The sequence below is a fragment of the Sitodiplosis mosellana genome, unplaced genomic scaffold (assembly GCF_009176505.1).
Source record: "Sitodiplosis mosellana isolate CC-2019 unplaced genomic scaffold, AAFC_SMos_1.0 Smas_scaffold_11, whole genome shotgun sequence".
Taxonomy (NCBI): domain Eukaryota; kingdom Metazoa; phylum Arthropoda; class Insecta; order Diptera; family Cecidomyiidae; genus Sitodiplosis; species Sitodiplosis mosellana.
Window position 1 is genome coordinate 3793943 of NW_022595253.1, and position 16469 is coordinate 3810411.

Genomic DNA, 16469 nt, shown 5'->3' on the forward strand with positions numbered 1-16469 from the left:
CCGAAAATGTACGCACTCATCGTACCAATGTACAATATACAGCTGTCAAAACCAAGCAAATTTGAGGCTCGGACCAGCTAAACAGAATGGCTCAAATTCACATGTATAGACAAAAAATTAAATGCTGATATTTTGAATTTGTGCTCTTTTTACCTCAATAAACTTGTTGTAAAAATATCATACGGGAATTTTAATTTTTTATTGTCATGTTTTTTGGTAAATATCCAGGAGCGCGGATTAATAAGAAGGACATATTTTTTTCTTGTGCTTTAAAATACTTTCTTGTTTGTTATGTTGACTAAATCATTTTATTAGTACTATGATCCAGGAATTTTATGAGGTGATAGTCTACTATCACTGGCTCTTAGTCTAATGTTGTCTCACTGGCGCTCCGAGGTTTTCATACAAACTTCCCATGTAGACGGTCGCAACACACCCGAAAATCGAAAAAAAAGTTCGAATTCTTTTTCCGATTCTAATGCAATATTCGGTGTGCTGAATCTATTGGTGTTATCGCCACATCGAGATTCGCATTCCTTATCAGTTTGTTATCACTGCCCGTGTGAAAAAATAGTAACTGAGCAGTCAGTTAACTAATTTGGGACAAAAATGACTTACTTTGATTGACATTTCAGTACAAAGTGTAGTGTAAGTCTATCATAGTTAACTGAAATCATTTGAAGTTACAAGTCAATCTAAGTTGCTTCATTTGGGACCAAGTGATTTTCTTAGAACAAAAATATAAATTCAATCAACTAAAGTCAACTGAAGTTATAGTCAGTCAGTCATTTCTTTTTCACACGGGTGAGAATCAGTTCTTAAAATAAAGGAGAATCATGTTGAATGTTAACATAATAGAGAACATAGCTATGTTTCACTATTATTTTCACTTTGAACATGTTGCATTTTTATTTTAAACGCTTTCTACATATGTTTCTCTACTATTTTAAACCAACTTTATGTTACGGTTTTATTTTACGGAAAATTGGGGGGGTCAAGATTATTCTAACCGATTCAACTGGTCTGCATGTTTCAATCACCTATTTAAAAATGAAAAAAAAAACAAGTTATATTTTAAATGTCACTTGGGGCGTTTATTGTGTCTTTGGTTTGTTTTTTAATACTCATTGCTTGATACATTCATTTGTAAATATTGGTTTTGGTTGTTGTTCACAATTTAGCTACAAACACGTTTTTTTTTTTCAAACAAAATTGAATTCTACTACAACAATTATACGCTATTACAATACATGCGCAACTTACCCATACTGATAAACAGATTTACATGGGAAAACGAAATTGTATTTTCGATTTTCGTTTCAGATCTAGTCATTGAATTTGAATCTAGGAGAGATTTTCAAATTCTATTACTAATACAAATAATGTAGCTCATTGTTCTGCTTCTATTTCGATTTGAGATGGCTCTGCTTCATTTTTTTTAGTCAACATTAATGTGTGTATAAAATAAAAACAATCAAAGCATTTTAAAAATAGCAAATAAATAATCGAATTTCATTTTTTGTTTTGCATATCACGTCAAACTAAAATCTTAATTAAAAACACTCAAAATAACAGTAAAGTCAAAAAATACAAAAGTAAAATGATAAAAAAAACAGTTTTTCACAAAATACATTATTTCCATTTTGTTCACAGATCATCATCAATGAGATGGGAATAGCGCAAGCTTTCTCACTCTCGGAAACAGAGATATTGTTTCATTGAGAACACAATCGATCGATTATTGTGGGTTCTTATTTTCCTACTAAAAAATAAATATTTTATTTGATATAGATCTCATTTCTCAATACAACGGATTATAAATTATTGCATTGCATTCCACTAAAATATAAGTTTGTTTGTTGTTGTTTTTTTACACGAACTGTGGCTCTAATCGTCTAATCTATAGATGTATACATTGTTACATTTGATCCTCTAAATATATATGGATTCGTAATCTTAATGATTTGTATGTCAATAGGATGGTGTTTTTGTTGTTCTTGCTTTTTTCTCCGAGTGCACTTCAATCTCTGGACTTTTTGTATTTATTGTGAATCGACTGAATTTTGTCTCAGCGCTGCATAGCAGGTTTGGCAAACACGAACAGGCTTCAGAATCCGCAAACGTGATATTTCCGATTCAAAGCGGCTACATTTATTACAAAAGACCATACCGCAATTTCTGCAATGATGTTTTCGTTCGTATAACGAGAATCTGAAATTAATTGATAACAATTGTTTTTACAAAAATTTTCAATTTCATGACAATTTTCTTATGAAAATTAGTTTTTTTTACCTGACGTGACAGCCTACACACTGATCAGCGCCTTCATCTTTCAGCCAATGGTCTGCCATTCCACGATTCGGTTGCTCTGTTACACTCCACGAGAACACTCGACCTCTAGCATCGCCCACGTATAAGGTTTTATGATCTTTTGACACGGCCAATGCGGTTATACTAGCTGGTTCAGTATTGTCTTTGCGATCATACGCAGTGTGCATTGTGAGTTTTGATCGAAACACTAATTGACGATGCCACATAAAGCCTGCGAATAAAAATGGTGTCAAAGTTAATCAATAATCATAATATGGAATCCATATCGATATTTGTGAATAGCTTTTTCTCAAACAACAACTAAGGGATGATATGAACATTTTTTCAAAATGAATGGGATACTTCACCTTCACGCAGAGCGTTTGCGTTATTTTTCCGTCTCGCATATTCATTCTCGACCACCACAAACGAGTCAATGATACTGGTTTCTGATTTACTCGGTCGAATGCCCTTGGAAATGCTGAATGCTTCATCGCCAGTAGTCTTTGATTCATTATCAGCCTTTGGATCTTGATTTCCAGATGGTTCGTCAGGCAATGGCTCTCGTTTTAACTCGTGTAACGATTTTGCACTGGTCAAACTGCCACGTTTGCTCATACTTGCTATGGGTATCTCTAGAATCTCTTTTCGCATTGTTTTTGTTGCATCATCTCTATCGGTTGGTTCAACTGCTTCTGGTTGAGCATTCTTGGTATGATCGCACGCTTCGGATATACTACTTTCGGAATCAGATTTCGCTAGAGCTGAACAGAAATAGAATGGGAAAGTTACCATCAATTCTCTCCAAATTTTTGGACGGATCATTTGCAACTTTTAGCTATCTTTGGACTAGGATTCGAAATGGATGTCATTGTTTTCAAAGTGCTCAATACCTACTTTCTTTTTGCGTGATACTAATTTGCTTAATCAAATCGACTTTAGTTATTTCTACAGATGTGTTCATCGTCGTATTTTCATCAAACGACGATTTATTATCGGAGCTGTCATTATTGTCGTTGTCTTCCGATTCAATTGTTTCGTTCGACTCCTCTTTCTCAATCGGTTTTTGTACGTATTCAATGCTCCAACAGCGAACGACGCCATCAGTGGATCCGGTGATTATGACATTTTGTTGATCCCATTCGCGTGCTGTAGAAAATGTTACACACAATATTTGCTGCATTCGATCAGCACTGCCAATGCTTGTGTTGACTGTCGCCAGTGGATCGCCGTTGACAGACCAAATGTGAAGCCATGTCGCTGAGCAAGTTGCAATGTCACCTGTTAGATCGTTGATACTGAAAAAATGGATAAATTCAGTTAATATTTTATTTACTTCAAAATGAGTAATTAGGAAAGAGACAGTGCAGTGAAAGAAATTAGTTGTTTTAAACTATTACCTAACAGCCGCCACAAGTCCAACATGATCGCTCAACTGCCGGACAAATGTGAATCTGGACATGTCCCACACGATTGCCGTCCCATCTCTTGAACCCGATACAATCATGTTGTAAGGTGTGCTAAAAAATGGATAAATTCAGTTTACAACTTGAACTGTAAGAAAAAAAACAGTTTTGAAAGAAATAGATTGGTTTAAACTTTTACCTAGCCGCTAAACATGTGACCGCATCAATGTGACCATGCAAAGAATGCTTAACTGTCAACGACTTTCGGCGACTATCAAACTCCCACACAGTAACAACGGAACTTGTGCCAGCTGTTACGATTGTTCTCGCATTCGGGCATGCACATGCCAATATTTCACCGGAATTTTGAGCAGATGCTTCACATACAAACAATGCACGGTCTGAATCGTACATGCCAATTCGAAGTGAATGGTCAGCAAACCCCCATGCAATGTAGCGTGAAAATGTCGGTGCCATCAGCACTTTGTTTTGTTCCACAGCCAAAACGGTTTTATCCGGATGAATAATCTGTCCAACGGGTCCTTTTAACTCTTTGATCGGTTGCAGACTCTGTAATAGAATTCATGAGTAAATAAATTGTGAAAATTTGAAGAGAAAAATCGATTGTATAACTTTCTCAAAAGCATACCGGTTTCAAACTATCCAAGTTATTGAAGAATAGTTTGTCATTTTGTGCAACAGTCGATGATAATAATGGGTTTGCGTCGATGATGGATGTGCGACTCGATGACATTTTCTTACATGGATGCGGCTTTTTGAACAATTGCTTTGGAATTTGTCCAAAATTATTTATAAACCCAATTGTGGCATTCTTCTTCAAAGGGTCATCAATGTTGTATATATCAACATTGCCTTCATAGAACAAATGATGGAACACATTGGTCGCATCAACTGCTGCATTTCCTTGTTGTTTGCAACCAAATATCAAATCGATCCATGCATGCAAGTTCTGACTGACATAGTCACACTCGAGTGCTTGACGATGCACACGTATAAATTCACGAACATCTTGTTTAGCCCAATGTGGCAGAACTACGTGATTCAATGTGTCACCATTTTGCTTTGTACCTGTTTCGAAGAAAAAGTAAACATGTTTCAAATCCATCCCGAATTGGTGAAACAAATTTGGAAGAAATCCAAATTATGACAATCAAAAAAAAGACTCCCATTAACCGTACCTAAATCAAAATTGTTAGAATTTGACAAAAACTCCGGCAAATAGAAGAATTCCGGGATTAATTCCTTAACATCAGCCATATTGAATTTGGATGCAGATAACCATGCCTCTTTCACGCTGTGAAACATTCGATCGGCCAAATCGAAGTGACCGCCTTGCAAACGTAGGAAATGCTGTGTGAATGGTTCCATGCGAACGAGATATGAGCATACAATCATAGCTGATGAATAATGAGTGCCGTAATGATATGGTGGTGTTTCGCCATGTGGATCGTCCCATTCTTTAAAGCGTTTTTGGAATTGTTCCAATCGTTCTGGACTCTGAGCACCCATTGGCTTTGCAAAGTTACGGAATGTTTTCGGACTGTTCAGATCCAACTCTTCACTATCGTAATCAGCCAAAATCCAGGGGAATACGGGATATTGCATGAGATCATTGTACGACCGTCCGGCCAATGTATTTAAATGCATCAAGTATTGAAAGTTACTTATTTCGCCGCGCTGAAAATGGGAATTTAAAATTTATAATTCGTTCTAAACACTTATGTTGAAATACGAATCAAGTGTAATAAATACCACCCATCTTTGTGTAACGGAAGTTTCACCAATCAAACTGCTGAATATTCCCGATGTTTGTTCAACGCTTGCGTTTCGTTTTTGACCCGCCACCGATTGCTGAGCATTGTCTGCGATTGCCGTTGCCAGCGCCATGAATCTTTGGTAGACCTTGTTTCGAACCTTACGTGGGAACGCTAGCAAATAATTGCGACCATCACCAGAGAATACTTCCAAAGCGATTGGCTGGAGCAAATATCGCCGTTTATGAACTTCACGAATGTCTTCGTACGAAAATTTCGAGCATTGACGCACCGTTTGTGGTGAACGTCTGGGGCTATTTGGACTGGGCAAAATCGGATCATACGCTCCAGATGGCAATGAATCAATGTCCCGAATTTCGCGATTCTTAATCAATGTAAATCCATCGATAACATAACAATACTCTTTCCCGAATAACAACAGACCCTCATAAGTGTCCAACCCTTGAATGCGAGCACAGCGAAACATGTGCGAAATTTTCTCTTGTTCTTCAAGCATTCGCAATAGTGTTTGATTGTCTGAAATTAACGACACTTCTTCTTCGCCTTCATTTTCTGCCTCCTCTCCGCCTGGTTCACTTTGAGCACGTGCCAATGTTGGCAATTGTTCACTGGGACTCTGTGTCGGTGAAGCACACTGTGCTTTATCGGATTTTTGTAAATCAAACGTAGCCACATCTTCGCATAGCACTCTCGGTGGCAATTGACAGAACTTGAAGAACGGCTTACTATCGAAACTGGTGGCCACTTTGTATTTTAGTTGCCTCTGCAAAAGAAAAGGCAATATTTTGTATTCTAATTGAAGAGAAATGTTAAAGGTATAGCTTACATTTTCTGGATCTTCCAATTCCGGCCGGTAGATGTATTGTGAATAGAATTGATCGTTGCGCATGGTCTTCTTTCGCATTCGATGCGGTCCTTCGGTTGAATCCAACACCCATTTGTCCAAGTAATTTCTCTGAAATTTGTAAACGGTTGTTAAATTCTATTTGTCCTTACTTCTTTGAAGAAAAAAATTACCACTCACCTTTATCGGACCCCATAGGCCACGTTCTCGAATCAGTTCACGTTCTGACTGTAGCCAATCTTGACAAACATATCGTAGCGTATGCTGTGTCATATTCACATGCTGTACATATCGTTGATCGCACAAATCTTTCACCAGCCCCACATTGATATCAGTCCATTCGATTGCCTGGCTCTTAAGAATCTGTGATTTCGTCCTCACATACTCATCTTTTTTAACTTTTGTCCGGCTGGCCAAACGTGTTAGACCACCGGTGACCTTTTGAATTTTCGACTGAATTTCTTTGTGGAACTCCCATGGAACTCGATAGGTTGCTTTCCGTTCCATATCAACGTAGTTGTACCAAAGTTTGCTAGCTGCATCAATGACTTGTTCTCGTGTCGCAGACAACGTGGGAGCTTTTGCATTGCTCGGTGGTGTAGTTAATGATATTTTGAATACCTCTTCTATAGCTGGCTTCTTGCAAACATACAACTCTTCCCATACACGGTGGGCGGCGCCAACAATTAAATTTTTACCTTGATGCTGATTCAAAAGATGATCCCGCGACTCAACCTCTTCCTTTGTTGGACTAACATGCCATTTGGTGCTACGATTTGCTGAATTTGGATCCAATTCAATCTTGAAATCACCAGTCAATTGCAGTAGACAGTAGGTCAAACACCCGATAAATTCAAGTTCATGGTTGCCAGCCCCAAAGATTAGCAGGCGATGTGTGGTCAATTTGTGAAGTGTTTCCAAGACAGCCGTTTGTTCGGTCACTGTTTCAGTAGGACGCGACAAAAGGTACAGAATAATGCGATTCAGTGAATGATGAAGTTGTTCGAGTGACAGTGATGACGAACGCCGCTTCGCCTGGCCAATTAATTTTATGATGAAATCGAAAATTTCATGGGGATCTTTTTGCAATTGTCCTTGCCACATTTTATCGACGATGCGTGCCGTTAAGTAAAAGACATTCGGCGCAATGTTTTGTACATGACTTTGTAGCAATGGAACAATTGGCAATGCAGCCTGTTCGCCAACTAGAACATCAGCGGCCAATAAATGATCCATGAGTGCGGTGATTATTTCCGTTTGATATGAAATTTGATGCGTTGAATCGCTATTTTCAGGCGATGCATCCAAAACCAAATCGGTAACCGGAGGCGTTTTTCCATTCGTTGATGCCAGTGATAGTGAATCAACGACGATTACACGCAGAAAATCAATAACGAATTTTCGCACAGAGCTCTCTGTTAGCTGAGCTTCAATCATTCGCGGGGAATTGATGACGACACCGTCATCGTTTGGCGTTGATGCATTACTGTTTTGCTCGGAATTATTTCCTTCTTTGTTGACAATTGGAAATAGCACCGCTGTCAATGAACTGATTACATCGCCCATCATCATAACGGACATGAAATCCGGGAGATTGTGATAAATGGAAAATAGCACATGGATTATGGTGACCGGATGCGAAATGAGCCAATCCAATTGATAATCACAATCGTGTACAATTTGTCGAATCATGCTCAGCAAGACGCACACACCTTCTGGGCATAGATGCACCTTGGGCGATGGTGATTGCAATACCGATGAACCCCATAAGAACGCCCAAACTCGATCTAAATCCAATTTTGTATGATCGGTGCCGAGCACTTTCACCGGTTGACCCATAATCAAAGCCGTTAGCAGGAAATAAAGTTCTGGTACTACCAAGTGATGGGGTAGAAGCCATTCCAAATATTGAAAACCAGGAATTCGCAACACAGCCGTCTTCACTTCACTTGCGATTTGGGCCGGCAACTGACAACCCGGCTGCACTTGTACAATCGATCCACTCGATGCCGGCTGTGGACTGATTTGCGAAGTAAACACCAGACCACCACTTTGTGACACCTGCTCGGTGAACTTCATGTAGCCACCGTTTTGCATACCCTCACGGAATCGTCCGATTATGGTCTCATTTGCACATACAACAACCAATATTCGCATGCCTAAACGTAGAATTCGAAGAAAAAATTGTTTGAATAAAGAGTTGCATGTTAAATAAATGATACTCAGGTATCAAATTGCCACTTGGCAAAAATATTAACCCAAAATCACTGTTGATGCATGAATTTGTGGCTGCAGCAAAAGTAGTAACCAATCTAGGCCAAGAATTCGGGAGATATCATCGCACAAGTGATTATTTACGGTATTTCTCGACGTGAATAAAAGTGAGTGCAGCAAACGTATACCACGATTACGCAGAAGAATATTTTTGATAGCATCTCTTTGCTGCTGATCTGGTACATCCTTTATAGCTGCATCAATATCTTTTTGATCTGGGTTAAACTTCAATTGTTTCTCACTGCTTGCTGTGCTCTAAAAATTATAAAAAAGCACTTAAATTTGATTCTTTTAATGTAAAAATGGAGTAGTCAACGAACCAATGGTATTTTAGCAGCGATGTACTGTCCGAAAAAGAGAAGATCCAAATGCCTAGGTTGACTGCCCAATAGAACTGAAAGCAATGAGTAGACAATTTCCGAAGTATTCGGATCATAAATATCAGGTATTACATGAAGCAGTTTGGTAACCAGTTGCAGATCACGCATTATTCGAATATTTGAACGTTTTTCGCTCGATTCAGAGCTCAACTCCAATAAATGCTCAAGAAGGGATCTCAGCAAATCATTTGGTGCACCATGCCAAATCTCTAGGTCACACAACAGATCCTAGAGAATGAAGAAGAGGATTTTTGAATGAGAACATTTCATTTAGGAATCATTTTTGATATTTGAGAATAAATTGATAGAATCGAATGAAATGAAACTCACTTGGAATGCCGTAATATTTGGAATGGCAGAGGATTCCTGGCCGCTATTCACCGTTCCGACCAGGCTAAATGTCAGATGAAGAATGTGTGAATTGAGTAAATTTCGCTTCTTTTTAAAGAACATCGCAAGGGTTTGGTAGCTTCTCTTTCGATCCATTTCACTTTGAGCGGCTCGATTACTGCGCACCACACACGTCAACGCTTTAACACCGGCATAAAGACTTTCAACGTCTTGTGCCATTGCAATAATTCCCAATAGGATATTGCATCCACCAACGGTGTCAATCATTTTTGAAACTGGATGCGGACTGAATACACGTACTCCCAAGTAACCGACAACAACACCACCCAGAGTACGAGCAGAGCCAGCTAAGTGTCCAGCCGAATTGTGCAGTATTCTGTTTTTGAAAAGAAAAAATAAACAAATTTTATACATAGAGAAAGTTAAAGCGGAGTTCAGTATCTACTTTTAACTTATTCAAATTCTTGTGTGTTACTAACCGGATTGGAGTTGCATTCTCATGTGAGCTCATTCCCAACTGCTTCGCGATTGCTTTGTTATCAGCACGACTATAGACTTTTCGAATCTTGGCCAATGTTAGATGTGACATTGCCTTGGCATTCAATCCAAACATGACACGTTCTTCGGCCACCAGTGGGTTCATGGGTTCACTTTGCTTTCCGAGCTGTGGCGCTTGCAATGAACCCATGTAATGTGGCCCCAATGCATATATCGTCGAGACCACTTGCGGAGTGATAATGTCTTCAATGAGGTGGCAGACACCTTGTTTCCAGCATAAACGCGATTGGCGTCTATAATCGGGCGGTGTGCCGATTAAACCGAACACAGAACTTGCAACCGCGAGATTCGTAGAACTTGCACCCGGATTTTGTGAAATGTAATGTAGTTTTTGAGTATGCATGTGCTGTAATTAGATTTTGGATCAAATAGAAAACAGTTAGCGGTTGTGTTGATCAAAAGTTATGTTCGATTTTGATTTGATTTGATTTTAATGAAATTTCACTCCCATGGAACTCTTACATGACCATCCAAAAATAATGAAAAACTGGAATTTTTCAAAACGGCTCGATTCAGGACAATCACCAAATGATGCCATTGTCCTTCGTGCAATAAATCGGGGCACCAAATGCGGGCACTGCTATCACCGCCACTCTCCGGTTCCCATTCGCCAACATCTGTTTCAATGGAATTTGAATTATTTCCAGGGGATTTTTTTAGTGGAAAAAAATCTCAACAAAAAATCTCTTCCACTCATTTAAAATTACTAACACAAAAGCACTTACTGTGTGGAACCAATGTCTCTTGTGTCGAAACGATGATCGCCTTGTCGCGCGCTGACAGCAAAACAGTCAAACACACCAAATTATCTTCACGTGGAATGTTTACAGTACGCACCAAAGTTAGCAGCCGTACACAATGTGGATCGGTTCGTGGATCAGAGAATTTGTCAACACAAAACCAGCTGGTGTAGCTCAGACCAGTTTGTGGCGGGAAAACTCGATCTCCTGAACCGATTCCACCGATAACAGAGCCATCAAAACTACTGCCAATTGATGGGGCCTGTGGTGCGATACTCGGTAAATATAGACAGCCAAATCCTTCACTCGACATATCCATCTCGACAAACGGTGGGAGTGTGCATGACGCATGGGCTCGGAAATCGCGCGGTGTTGTCATAGACACTAAAGTTTTGATTCTGGTTAATTGAACTGGACCGCCAGATTTATACGGTTTTATGAAATTAGGACTTTCACAGCACAAAGGCATGCCCAAGCGGAGAAATTCTCGCAATTCGGTTGGTTGTAGTGCTTGAGCAGCCAAACGTTCTAGAATGTATTGTAATGGCTCGTGCAGTGCATTTCCTTCCTCACTCAATGACTTTCGACCGATTTTTAGCAAATAACCAGCCAAACCTGTAAAAATTAACGAATCGAGCGTAATTTATTACCCTTTTCACTTTATAAAAGTAGAAATAACTCACCTGCATCACACATAACCTGCTGATTGCGTTCACTTCGCACCAAACTCTTTAGCACGTCGGCCAGATACATTTGCAGACTTAAAGATGTGTCGTTTTCCGTTTCGTGTTCAATTGATGGCAGTAGCTGAAGCATACAAATTACCACTGATGGATGCACAATCATTGGCTCTGGTTGTGGTGTTGTTAAATTCAATGACGAAACTGAGCTTCTTGGATCTTTGGACGGTTGGCTCGGTGGTTGTGATTGAGATGCACTGCTTGCTGTGACCGATGCAAGACCCGACAAATTGGGCTTATCGAAATTATCCAATGTGATGTCATACAAAAAGCGGTAGACTAGAGTAGCAAATGACAGCGACGCTGGATAATTGCTGTCGAATTCCGGTTGCAACGGATTGCTCATGAATAATGAATGGAAATAGTGTTTTGCACTTTCGTTGGCTCTGGAGCACCGTTTGTCACCCAGCTCGGTTGTTAAACTGAAGCAGCCCAGCAAACGTAGCGTATTGCACAGAGAAGTGTTACAAATTTCTTGTTGGAAAAATTTGGCGTTGGCCGGTTCGAATCGCATTGCCGTCGACAGAGTTTGACAGGCCAAATGTAGAAGATGCAGAATATCTTTGATTTGTTTGCTATCGTCCTTCATGTCATCGCCCAATTTACCATCCAACGACACGAAAACACTGGTAACATAGACAAAACCGCCGACTTTTCGGAATATGGTTCTCGTTCGATGGCTATCACGCAAACAACTGAGCAATGCTTTCAGAATTTGCATTTTCAGTTCAATATTCTGTGGAGGGGCTGAGTGCATTGTTGTCAGAATAAATGTCATATCATCATCACCGCTAGCCGACAGTACAAGCTCTCGTATAATGCCGAGTGTGTGATTTCGATTGTGCTTGAATTTAATCATTTCGTGAATACACTTTGCGCCGCCACTCTCTCGAAATACTTTTGCATTGTTGTTATTGCCATTCAATAAAATTCCCAACGATTCAATCACCAGCTTCCCAAACACTTCATTCGGATCTGTTTGACGAAAAATAACGAACGATTAATATTTTGTTAGCTGAAAAATTCAGTTAGAATTTTTGATCGTCCAAATTGTTACCATTTTCAATATCCTCCTCATTTGTTAGCTCCAAATCGTAGGGGTCCGATTCAACGTTCACATGTTTTTCTAGAAACTCGGAATATTTCATTAAGCATCCGACAAACACTTCCAAAATACCCACCTCCCGATAGACGTCTTTAAATATGCTATTGTGTCTGTGTGAATAAATGGTCGAACAAAACAGCATTGTCTTAGAATGAAAGGCAATTGTGTGGAAAATGTCAAATCATTTGATATTCTTACCTTAGAATATTCAGTAGTGTACGTATGCATAGCGTGTTACAGCTAATTGATTGATAGCCTTTGATTAGAATGGACAGTGATATGAGCTCTTTGCATGGTACAAAATGCAATTGAAACACGATAAACTCGAGCAGCTCAAAGCATTTCTCTTGAACGATGTGACTTTTCAAATGAATCTTTTCGATGAATTGACTGAGTGTGTTCTGCGGTTCAAGTATAAAATAATTGGCGTTGTCGGAATGGTAAACACTGGAAATGGCATCAATTATCGTGCAGCACAACGAGCTGGAGTTGGATTTAAGGAAAACCGTTTGCATCACTTGAAATGCATGTATATTCCGTACGGATGAACCGCGCGACGATGTTTGTGGCATTTGAAAGCCCTGAATCTGGAACAGTGGATTCGATTGGCTTTGATTAGGCCGTAACTCGGTGTAACCGCACATGCACAACGATGCAATCATTAGCACAAGATTCCGTATCGCTGCATTTGCATCACTATTTTTGGATCGTTCAGCCTCCAATTTCAGCAGAAAATCCGCAAGGAAAATATACCCTTGACTACTACGAAAGTCATCCAACAGCACTTGAGACACTTCACTGGAGTCTTTGAGAAAACAAAACACGGCTACGAACATTTCGACGATCTCAAGTGGCTGCAACTGTGGTGCACGTTGCATATTTTCAATGCACAACGCTACACAGCCCTTCGAATGAATGTAGTTGACAACGGGCTCGGACAAACCATGCCGCGAGAGTGTTGTTAGCACTTCGGCGGCCGACTTTCGCCAAATCACATTCTGTGGAACGCATTGTGATGTTATCGCCGAGAATAGCAACGTTAAATCATCCATGCGCGCTAGCTCTTCAGCTGGATACGGGTATGAACACAATCGAACCAAAAGTTGCACGAAAATTTTCTGCAACAAAATTCGACGTTCACGCTGCGTAAAATCACTGCCATCTTCTCTGTCCGCATCGGCTTCAGGAATTTCAGGTAAATCGAAAAATAAATACAAACATTTGACTAAGGTCGATGGGACCGAGGCCGATGTCATGGTTTGAATCAATGATGAATCACCAGCTGCCAATAGATTCAATGTTGTGAGCAACATCCATCCATTGCTTGACTCCTCACAATTATCGATTTCCAAAAACTTTACAATCGCTATCGATGCCGCTTCAGTACTTTGATTTGATGCACGTTTCCGTATTTCGGACACCATCAACCGTGATACTTGCTGACAAAATGGTAAAATGTCCCAGAATTTTTCACTCATATCGCTGGCATGTGTCGTTCCAAACACCTTGCAAAACAGCGGCAGCATATTGTATAATTTGAAGTCGCGTTCTGCTTCGTTAAGCACCTCTTTCGGATGTGTGTACTCATTGAAAAGTTTCTTCAAATGCTGCAAACTGAGTTGTGTGTGTGGCGAATCGGGTGTCTCAATGGAATCGGCTGGGCTGTCATTGCTGGCTGTACTAGTGGCAGGTGTTTGGCTCGTGCCACTGCGCAATTTTCGCATAATATTCATGGTGAAGGTTGTGTGTGAAACGTTCTTAGTACCTCACCTTCTCTTCCTTCTCCTCCTTCTCTTTCTTCTTTCACTTTTTGTCGATTGAATAGAGCTGACGACACAAACAAATTCGCCTACCTATTCTCGACTTTAAGTTATATCTTCAGCTTCAATGCTATAATTATCTTGTTATCAGCATTCGAAGAACGGCTCTAGTTGAATGCTCGCATTCTGCCTCAATGAATCTATTAAATATTTTGTATGAAACAGAATAAAAAAATATATTTAGTTAACGTTATGCGCATCAAACTACCACAAACCCTAGCTGTGCAAATTAATTTTTTTTTCTTTCGAAATGCGTTATAACACTTTTCTCTCTCTCTCTTCCACTCTCTCAATCTCCCATATTTAGCCGCTAATTGATCGAGAATGAAACAAGAATTCGAATTGATAATTAGCTAGCACTTCAATTGCGAATCCGCCTACAATAATGTTTTGCATACTGCCTTGGCGCACCACCGTATGTTTTCGTTTTATTCATTCCACGCTCTTCACTTTGTTCATTTGATTGAACAACGAAAAATCAAGCGAACGACTGAAACTACTGAATACCAAATGAGATTCGAGTTACAAAAACACAGAGCAAGAGCGAGAGAGAGAGAATAGTCGGGCGAAAGACAAATTCTATTTGAATCAATTGATTATTACTCATAACATGTTGTAGTCAGTCAAGTCTCATTATTCTTGAATTATTCAATCGGTCCTCCTACCTCAAATGATACACACTTTATATAGCACATTATTCCATATAAATACTCATAATTCAACAGAAAAAGAAATAAACAGAAGAGAACAGAGATAAAAAAATATGGATTGTATGCCTAGCTGAATTTGTTTGTGTTGAATTATGTTTTTTTTTTATCGTCGGATAAAATGTCAAAAGTTTGATAGAACACCATGTACACAACCGTTTGCGATTCAGCCGCAACACACAGTATCCAACACACGCACACTCGACTAACATCAATAAGATGTACCACCATTCATTCACTGACAACAGCACAGAAAAAAATGTCCAATTGTTTCCACTGTAATTGCTATTATGGATTTTCCAGATTGTGTTTTTTCTGCTTTCGTTTCGTTTATTTCAAAGCAATCTAAGAAAAATAAAAGCGATAAGAACCGATTCATCCGTTGTTTGCATGGCGTAAAAAAAACCAAACAAATCCACACATATTCACATAACATACAGAACGACACAAAACTATCGATTGATTTTTCATGTCTTGGTTTTTACGTATGCTGAAGAAAGAAATCGCCCTTTTCGTCGATTTCACACTATTTCCTATTTAATTAACAGCTCACCATTTTTGTGTGACATTCACTTCACATCGATTTAATTGATAACATTTTGCCAAATTTGTTACAATCACTTTGATTGTTGAGAAAAATTGAATTGAAAAATCTGCTAAGTTTAATGAATGCGAACAGTTTTCATTGATTGCACTCGAATACTGAAGCCAGAGCGAGAAAAAATCGGAGCTGTCATTACGATAGCGGCAAGTATGCGTTGCGTCGCATGGGTCGTACGGCCGATGCGGATGGTGGCGCAAAGCTGTGTCAATCCAGACCGTGGCGGCAATTCAATATTCGGATTTAATTCAGGGATTTTTTTACGCTAATTGAGCTTTTCCATCGGATTTTGAGTGGCAACTACTTAGTAAGTAAAATTGATAAATTATGCCATTTGAACGATATAGCACAACGACGGGTGTACAGAAATGTTGAATATGGATTTTGCAATTGTTTACATTTTTGAATTGTACACTTAAATCCAGCGAGCAACTGAAGTAAGCTCGGGAGTTTAGTTGTGCTGACGGAGCGATAGATGGACCTTCTATTGCACAGACTCATTGAAGACAATTCATAAACAAATGATTTACGTTTCAATTTGATTACATTTTTGTGTATCTTTGAATTATTTTAGTGATTTTACTTGTTAAATTGTAGTACTTTGAAGGCATTCATGGTTGAAATTGGAGTATTTTGAAGAAATTTCGATTGAAATCGATTAAAAAATCAAAGTATCAATCTCTTTCCACTCATTCATTCATCATATGGAACAAAATTAATTAATTTTTTTCATTCCTATCACATAATTTTGACGTCATGAATGAATTTATTCTCAGCTGTACGGTTCGTTGGACGTTCGACCCATCCGTACTTATGCAACTAGGCGCTAGATGTCAC

The 16469-nt window shown here is 39.2% G+C and overlaps 1 protein-coding gene across 2 annotated transcripts; it reads right to left on the minus strand.

The window, feature by feature from the left end:
• Positions 1–1072: 1072 nt before the first annotated feature.
• Positions 1073–15746, minus strand: LOC129567523 (WD repeat and FYVE domain-containing protein 3). Of its 2 annotated transcripts, XM_055444496.1 has the most exons (21): positions 15585–15746; positions 12703–14464; positions 12457–12614; positions 11343–12374; positions 10645–11274; positions 10382–10536; positions 9841–10265; positions 9341–9737; positions 8951–9238; positions 8615–8885; positions 6537–8515; positions 6339–6467; positions 5490–6275; positions 4916–5414; positions 4366–4805; positions 3916–4286; positions 3711–3830; positions 3208–3608; positions 2679–3074; positions 2293–2542; positions 1073–2211 (listed from the first exon to the last, which is right to left on the minus strand). In XM_055444496.1, the coding sequence occupies exons 2-21, from the start codon at positions 14235–14237 to the stop codon at positions 2043–2045; spliced, it is 10431 nt and encodes a 3476-aa protein (XP_055300471.1). In that variant the 5' UTR covers positions 14238–14464; positions 15585–15746; the 3' UTR covers positions 1073–2042. The 2 variants fall into 2 exon arrangements, with proteins under 2 accessions (XP_055300471.1, XP_055300472.1); XM_055444497.1 differs by lacking the exons at positions 1073–2211; positions 2293–2542 and having other exon boundaries at positions 2967–3074; positions 3204–3608; positions 15585–15722.
• Between the last annotated feature and the right edge of the window lie 723 nt (positions 15747–16469).

Coding starts and splice junctions, on each gene's coding strand:
- LOC129567523 (XM_055444496.1), bottom strand. CDS start 14,237: ATGAATATTATGCGAAAATTGCGCAGTGGCACGAGCCAAACACCTGCC. Junction 12,375..12,456: donor TGAGGAGGATATTGAAAATG/GTAACAATTTGG, acceptor TTCGTCAAACAG/ATCCGAATGAAGTGTTTGGG. Junction 2,543..2,678: donor CGCAAACGCTCTGCGTGAAG/GTGAAGTATCCC, acceptor TTTTATTCGCAG/GCTTTATGTGGCATCGTCAA.